This window comes from Choloepus didactylus, chromosome 2 (genome assembly GCF_015220235.1).
Source record: "Choloepus didactylus isolate mChoDid1 chromosome 2, mChoDid1.pri, whole genome shotgun sequence".
Taxonomy (NCBI): Eukaryota; Metazoa; Chordata; class Mammalia; order Pilosa; family Megalonychidae; genus Choloepus; species Choloepus didactylus.
Genome location: NC_051308.1, coordinates 178,584,791 through 178,593,510, shown reverse-complemented (window position 1 = coordinate 178,593,510; position 8,720 = coordinate 178,584,791). Strand labels below are relative to the sequence as shown.

Here is an 8,720-nt window from a genome sequence, read left to right as displayed (position 1 = left end):
TAATCCAGGATAAATCAGTTAGTGAACAGAATAAACAGCACCATAATAGTTTCAATTTAATGGAAGCAACATATGACTAAAGTGACATTTGAAATTTCAGTGGCAACAGGATGGCATATACAATACATGATGCAGGCAAATTTTGCTATCTATCTGGAAGAAAATAGAAAGTAAAAACACTATACAAAGATAAATGTAAGATGGATTAGAGATTTAAATTTAAATGCATAGGATAAACAATAAATGTATTAGAATAAAATTTAGGAGAATTTTTGCATAACCTTGCACTAATGGAAATTTTTCTAAGCAAAGTAGGAAATCTATAAATCATAAAAGAAAAAATAGACATTGTATGGCAAAAAAAATCCCATACAGTATGTATGGATAAGAGAAAATATTTGACTCAGATGACAGTCAAAAAGTTAATAACCTTAACATAAAAAAGTTTCAAAAGTTGATAAGAAAAAAATGGACAAAGGATACAGGCTAACAGAAGAGGAAATATAAGTGGTCAATAAATATGGTCAAGATAATGCAAACTAAGCCAAAAATTATATTCAATTTTTCACCTGTAAGAATTGCAAGTGTAGTAACATAATGTGCAAGCAGGGATGTAGAGAAACAGGCATTCTCATACATTTCTAGTGGGCCCTTGAATGGAAATAACTACAAACTTTAGATTGCAATCTCATGGTATGTGTTGAAATTGAACATGCACATTCCAGGATGTTATTGAAAGATAAAACAGTAACAATGAGGTGTAGGGCAAGCATGTATTTTTCATCAAATTCTTAGTCTGACAGATTAATAGCTTTAGTAGATATTGTATTCATTAGAATAGACCAACTGCTATAACACATAGAATCAAAAAAATAGCTCAAAGGTTATTGCTTGCTGAAATAATAATAGTCCCAGAGAATGACCGAAAAGGGTTCCTTCCATCGAATATATCCAACAATTTACGGCTTCATCATTGTCCATTTCCAGCTGATAAAAGTAGAAAGGCAGTGAGGGGAGAGGATGGCAGGGTTCATGAATCAGTCTTAGATGTGATACACGTCACTGTTACTTCACATTTAATTGGCTGGAACTCAGTCACATAACCACACGTAACTCCAAAGGATGCCGGGAAAGGTAGTCTAGCTGTGTGCTTAAGAAGAAAAGAAATTTTGGTGGGCAGCTAAAAATCTCTGCCGTAGGCAGGCAGGCAGAGGGATAATGATGAGGATGATAAGTAGATGATAGCTAGATAGATAGAGATAGAGGTAGATAGATTGAGTAAATAGTTTGACAGATTGAGAGATAGTTTGATAGCTTGGTAGATATAGATTGATAGAGCAAGAAATATGGAGCTATACTACATAAATTCAGTATATGTGGGGATTTTTCTGGAAAAAAAGTATAAGAAATTCGTAATAAGGACTATGTTATTACTTGAGAACCCAGTGGAAGAAAGTGAGGCTTTCGCGTTAACTTAAACTTCTCTGCATTATTTGCATTTCCTAACCTTATATGTATATTGCTATTCTTCCCTCTCCCCTCTTCAAATAATGGCTATAGGATTTACATAAGTGAAGAGACTAGAGACCATTTTTCTTCTTTGTTTCTCTATGTTCTTAGATGATATATATGTGAGTGTGTGTGTGCATGTTTGTATATATATGGCATATACAATCATATTTTTCAGTATACAGTTATTAGTTATTGTGTAATATATATAATTATAAACATGTATTGAAAAAATACACATATTCTTTTCTCCAGCTATTTGGTAAGCTATATCATGGAAATAAAAGTGCCAGTGTATAAGGATATACAAACAAGGCTTTTTATTGCATCTTTGTTTGTAATGACAACTACTGGAAACAACTTGAATATCCACTAATGGGGGTCCTCAAAAATTGTGACAATACTTACTATAGCATAGCAGCTCTCAAATGTTTTGAACTCAGAACCTCTTTTCATTCCTAAAAATTATTAAAAACTTCAAAGAACTTTATGTGAGTCAAACTTATCAATATTTATTGTATTAGAATTTAGAACAAAATTTTAAACTCATTTAAAATAATAAATCCAAAGCATGTTAACATAAATATTTTATGGAAAATATCTATATTTTAGAAAACAATAAACATTTTGTGAGAAGAGTGGCACTGCTTTACATTTTTGCAAGTTCCTACTGACTGGCTTAATAAAAGACAGCTCAATTCTCATACCTTCTGCATTCAATCTGTTGCTACATGTTGTATTAGTTAGATTTATGAAGAAAATCCAGTGTCACACACATATTTAGTTGGAAAAGCATTTTAATAACCTTTTCAGAAATTTTGGATATTCTTTTTTTATACTATATCAAAATTCAACAAGTGATTGTTTATTAGTTTATTTGCAATGCCGAATCTGAAACCATACCAATGAACTTTTTGTAATTAAAACCATGATCTTGCAATTTGAATAGATCTTTTACTTATTCATGATTTTGTGCCATCATATATTGATCATTTGGAAAATATCAGTTTGTTGAGTTATGCAGATCTTCCAAATGTTGACACATTTTTATTACACAATATCAAAATATCAAATTCATTGATAGCACCACCAATGGTCATAGTAGCAGATTCAGGTTTTCCAAAGTTGCTCGAAAGCTTGAACTCTATCATTGGCAATACATACTGTCGATTGTTTTTCTTGAAGTAATAGGCTCACTTCATTTATTTTAAAATTTTATTTCATTGAATTTCAAATACCCAAATCTGAACTTCCCATTTTGTCACCAAGAATATTGAAATATATGTACTCAAATGTGTAGAGTTAATATAATTAATTTTTACTGAAAATCAAGGGCATTCTTAAGTGAACTTGCCATTTTTTTAAATCTGGGAGTGCCTGATGATAAAAAATACATTTACTATTTAGTAGTAGTTTTGTAAGACTGCCTTGATTCACACTGTTATTTTTTTCCATCATTGCTTTGAACCATGGATACAAATTCTAACATAGGAAAAAAGACAATGCTTTAGTATTATTATGAAAATAGATTTGCCCTCTCAGACTTCCTAAAGGGGGTCTTGGTGACTCCCAGGGATCTGCAGGCCACTTTTTGAGAATGAAGACTATAGAATATTATAAAAGTATTAAAAGAGTATGAGCTAGATTGATATCTATTGACCTTGAGGGATGTTACAATGTTACTGTGAAGTGAGAAATGAACATTTCTGGGTAATATTTATTTTACATGATATCATTTTGCAAAGAACAAATCACAAAAGAAACTGTGCATATGAGCATGAAGAAAGGCAAAAGGTGTAGAATAATACGCATCACACAAACAAAGTCTATGTCAAAGCAGGAAGAATTTGTTGGCTTTTTCTTTATAATTCCTTAGATTTTTTCACTTATTGCAACAAACATATTACTTTCTTTAATGATTATAATTAATGAGTAAAATAAAGATTTCAGAAACACATTTATACACCTAGAGACCTGGTGAGCTAGTCTGAAGAATGAGTTCATCCCTAAGAGCTTGGTTACTAGATGGTAAATCAACTTCTCTGCAAATTTCTGATTTCAGGGCTGGATTAAATCTGAAAGACAACCCATTATCAAATCTCATCCCATCTAAGGCTAAATAAAACCTTTCCATTTCTTCTACCCTACCCAGCCTCTGCTTGAGGTATCCCACTCCCTCACCCATTCTTGAGAAGCCATTTTTTCTGCATGGATGCACAGAAAATACCTAGTAATTATTTGATTCATTCTGTTTCAACATAAAATTTAGAGGTAGCGTGACTACAAACCAATCCAGAATTTCTGTCCAATATCCTACTAAAAAATATTTTGGTAATATATAAGGGAAACTCTAGGTGATCCTACTAAATAGTTAAAAATATTATTAGGGAAACCACTTTTCCAGTCTTGAAACTAGTCCTCACTAACTTACCAGTTTCTTCACACTGCCCGTCCAGGGTCTAGCCATGCCTCCTGGGAAAAAACTCTGACCTGGAGTCCTATGTAGCCTGAGTTTGGATCCAGTAACATCATCTATTAGCTGTGCGATTTAGGACATGTCTACTTAATTGCACTGAGCCTCAGTTTCTGCTTTTGCAAAACTGTAGTGAAAGTAAAAGTACCACCCTACCCTCAGAGGTTCCTGCAGAAAAATGTATTTGGTCAAATGTTTTAATACCATGCACAGTGCCTTGAAAAAATATAAGTGCCCAATACATATTAAATGGATTTCAAATACAGACTATATAGTATTAAGGAGAACAGCACTTAAGATGAAGAGATTCTGACCATTGGTACAATCCACTGAGGTGGCTGAGTTAGAAATGAAAACATTATTTTGTGATATCTTTACTTTGTTTTTTTTATCTGTGAAGACATCCAATGAATCACAATGACCTGACTATCTTGGACTTAGTTTTACAACCTCAAGAATGGGAATAGAATATACTTTTATCTCAGCAGTGGGGAGGCCAAACCAAAGCAACCCAGACTATATGAAAGAGCTTATTACTCAAAAAAGGATTGGTTTTCTGAGTTTCCACTGTTGATGGGAACTAATTGATACCTAGATGCCCCATCTACTTTCAAGTAGCATGTTGAAGGGTTGCATGATACTCGAAAACATGTGTCGAGCAACTTGAGGCACTTTGAGAAAAGCACTTTGTTTAGATTCCTATACTTGACCATGAATCAGTGTTTCAATTTCCAGTAATAATACACAGTAACTAAAAAGTTAAGAGTAGATAGTTATTTCTGGATGGTGAGATAACAATTGATTGGGGGGCTGTTAATGCTTTTTTAGAGGTTTTTCTCCCATCGGCATTTTGTTTACTTTTTAAAAGTTATTTACAATTTATTTAAAAAGGAAAAAAAATCACAGTGAGCTTGACTTATGACATCTTTATTGCAGGTTTGCACCAATCTTGGTTAATGGTATGATATATCACAGAATTTGACATTCAAAGCGTCATTTAGAAGTTGAAAAGAACAGCGCATCCACCTTGGCAAAGGGAGAAAATAGACTTTCATTGTTTTAACCACTCATTTGCAACTTTTTGGGAAGAAGGAATGCCTACTCAAAAGCCACCATTTCAATGACACAATGTAAGTGTTGTACAAGACAGTAAGACACTGTGATTAAACATGTGCTAACCTCTGTCACCCATTGGATATATGCTGTTGTTTTAACAAAAAGAGCTCAAATCAGCCACGGTACAGCCATCAAGGCAGCAGACAGAATGGAGGCTTCGTCTTGACATCCCCAAATGCTTTCTTGATGTCCACAGCCCTTCCATGGGCAGTTGTCCACCCTGAAGACGTTCCTCCACCAAGGAACCCAGCTTTGGAAAGTTCTGAGCTGTGATTTCCTCAGAAGCCTCATGTTGATTTGGGAGTTCGAAGTAGTTTCCTCTCTCAGCTTTATGGAAAAGAAAAAATATATATATGAAGACTTCTTTAGAGCGCCCTAACAAAGAAAACAGCACAAATTCTACGCTTGGGGAAACAAATTGGATTTCTGATAGGAAATCAAATCTTACACATACTTTTTAAAAATGTTAGTTTGGTTTCACAGAGACTAGACATTTTGTGAAGAGCCCAGACATCTCCACTTTCCTCATTTTACAGATGAGGAAATTTGAGTGCAGAGAGGAAGACGGCCATGCCCCCTGTCACGGAGCTAGATAGTAGCTAAGTCAGGGCTTGAATCCTGTTGTACGGGTACCTTTCTTTGCTCAGTGACCAACGGCTTCCAAAAGTATTAATTACATGCTCTAGACTAAAACCACACACATAAGAAACCAATCTGGCAAAACCGATTAGTAAGGAACAAAATGGAAATTTAAATCTTTGTACCTGAAAATAAAAAGTGATCCCACTGTAGCTTTACTAGAATGCTGTTCCCAAAGTCCTGTCACATTTGAATTCAATTCACACTCTTGTCAGCACCTTACCACTGATTTGTGACAATAACACTGACAAACACCAAGGAAAATTAGATGAATGAGTACTGATTGGTAAACCAGTAATTGATCAAGTAAAATAATGTGTAGGAAAACACCGTGAAACCTGTGAAAGGTTGAATAAACAGTATTACAATTTGAATGGTGTCAAAGAGAGTATTACAATTTGGATAGTGTCAAATGTTACATAGACACCCATCCCACTGCCCCAGATGTTTCAGAGATATTCCAAATGTATTTTTTCCCCAGCATTTTGGTTTGCTAGCCAAAGGACGGCATAAATCCTGGTAAATTACACCTACTCTTCTAAGATTAAAAACCCGTATTATTTCCATTAACATCTGGTAACTATGAAACTCTCAATATTAAAATGATAATGGTAATGTTCCCCTTCTTTTAATGCAGAGGGCAAGTTCATTATTTTTCAGAAGAGATTAGCCCACCAAAATATGAAGACAGTGGGTCATTTTCTGAAATATTTTTGTTTGACAAAGTCATTTTAAACCATATTGCAACCTTTACAATTATATATGTGGTTGTAACCATTACTATGTTTTTTTCTGTTCTGAACTTTTAATTATGAAATATAACAAATATAACCAATTATTAAAGTAGGATCTTGAATAAACTCTACCTTACACTTTAATATAGGATTAACAGGAAGAATTCCAGCCAAACTTCCAAGTGATTTCAATTTTAAAATAAAATAAATGCAGTGAAATCAGTGCCCTACTATATCTGAAGCACATTAGGTTCATATCCCTACCTTCAAAATTCTGATCAGACAATTCCTACTGCTAGAATTCCCACCCTACTTCACCCCTACTCTTATAACTTCCCAAATCCCACATGGCCACCTCCAAGATGCTGTCATTTATTACAACAATCCTACGCCTTCTCTTCCCCACCTAAGAAGCAGTGTGGAATTGGTGAAAGACCTTGGCTCTTGAAGCCAGAGAGACCTGATTCAATTCTTAGCCACACAGCTTATTAGCTGGGTGAACAGGGTTCTAGGTAAAATGGTAAATGGTGTTAATCTCACTTTCTTTGTAGGATCTGGATCAAAAGACAATGAAATATTGCATGTGAAATTGCCTGGCACTGAAGCACTCAATAAATGTTAGATTCTCCCCTTCCATCCTTATATAGCACCTGCCAGAATTCCATCTTATTTTATTCTATGATTATCCACGTGTAGAAATCCTACAACTCCAACATGCCCCTTGAAATCAATATGCCCCTTGAAACCACATGCTTCTCTCTAGCCTCCATAGCACCTGACGTAGACGCTGGGCTCATCACAGCACTTAAGCAATCAAATGACTTCAAGTAGGAGACTAAAGAAAACAAGGTCCTTCTTTTTTGAAAGGCAATAAGCTCACCGCTTTCCTAAGCCAAATCCAGTTTCTTTTGATAGTTAAACCCCTAAATTGATGTAGAAATGATTTTACAGTACTTAAAGAAACAGTTATTAAAGCAAGCCTGGAAAAAAAAGTAAAGGAGGCGTATGTTAATGTTACCTTGCTGAACTTGAGTGCTATCCTCCAGCTGCCTTCTCCATCTGGACCCACCACAGATGGAGACGACTGCTCTTATGAGGTCTCTCCCGCAGAGCTTCACGGGTTCCTTGCTCCTCACTTCAAAGATGGCAAGTAGGACAGAGAATAGAAATAAGATGAAGACTGAGCCCTTCATTTTGCTGAGTACTGAATGAGAATCTGATATGGTGAATATTACCAAATCAAGTTCTGAAACCATTCTCACACTGTTGTCCAATTTATACTAATTTTCCTGACATTTTATTGGCCAGAACCTCATTTTAACAATATTTGTTAAGCTACTATGTGACACTGTGGTTTGATGATGTGCTTTTATGATTATGGCTAGTTATTCAGTCACGTCCGGGTACCATGTCTCATCATTAGCTACATCCAGCAGACTATAAACAGGACGAGGTCTTAGAAGACAGGATAGCATCATGGAAAACACATGGGCTTTGGAGGTAGTCAAGTATAAGCTCCAATCTTAGCCTTGCCACTTACTGTGTGACATGGGCAAGCTTTAAACTTGTTGATTTTCAATAACCATATCTCTAGAATGGGGAAGTCTGGCTCACAGGGTTTTGTGAGTATTGAAAGCAACATCTTAAGTCAAAGCAATAGGAAGACACACTTAAGAATGCAGGTTCCCACTTACCAAATATAGCACACAAGCCAGTTATATAACTTCCCTAAGCTTCCTTCTCTATACATTGTGCTGAAAATAGTAACCACCCCATAGAGCTAATGAGATAATGTGTATCTTTCTTGACACAATACATAGTCTATAATTGTTGACTGCCTTCTTCCTTCACCATTGGACAGACTAGAAAAGATAATTTTTCTTAAGACTTCAGGAGAATTTCTCCAACTAGCATCTTTCTTGTCATCCTTTACCCTACAATTTTTTTTTAACTCTATGACTTTTGCCTCTATCAGCATATATTTTTATAATAGAAAGTTTCATGATCTGGTCTCTGCTTACATGTTCAGGTCCAGCTGTTTTAAATACCCGTGAACTCTATATGGTCCAACTATACCAAAAGCCTTACAGTTTTTTGAAATTCCCTGTTTTCTCTCTCTCTCTCCAGGCCTTTGCACATGCTGTCTACTTCACTCAAAACTCCTTTTCCAACTCTCTTTGAATCTGGTTAACTTCTACTCTACAAATATCTGTAGAATGGATATTGGAATAACATTTATCTAGATCACC

The 8,720-nt window shown here is 35.1% G+C and overlaps 1 protein-coding gene across 1 annotated transcript; it reads right to left on the bottom strand.

The window, feature by feature from the left end:
- Positions 1 to 4,911: 4,911 nt before the first annotated feature.
- INSL5 (insulin like 5) lies at positions 4,912 to 8,487 on the bottom strand. Its single transcript, XM_037816465.1, has 2 exons — positions 7,490 to 8,487; positions 4,912 to 5,425 (listed from the first exon to the last, which is right to left on the bottom strand). Exons 1-2 carry the CDS (start codon positions 7,725 to 7,727, stop codon positions 5,193 to 5,195), a joined length of 471 nt encoding a protein of 156 aa, XP_037672393.1. The 5' UTR covers positions 7,728 to 8,487; the 3' UTR covers positions 4,912 to 5,192.
- Positions 8,488 to 8,720: the final 233 nt, after the last annotated feature.

Coding starts and splice junctions, on each gene's coding strand:
- INSL5 (XM_037816465.1), bottom strand. CDS start 7,727: ATGGTTTCAGAACTTGATTTGGTAATATTCACCATATCAGATTCTCAT. Junction 5,426..7,489: donor TAGCACTCAAGTTCAGCAAG/GTAACATTAACA, acceptor TTTTCCATAAAG/CTGAGAGAGGAAACTACTTC.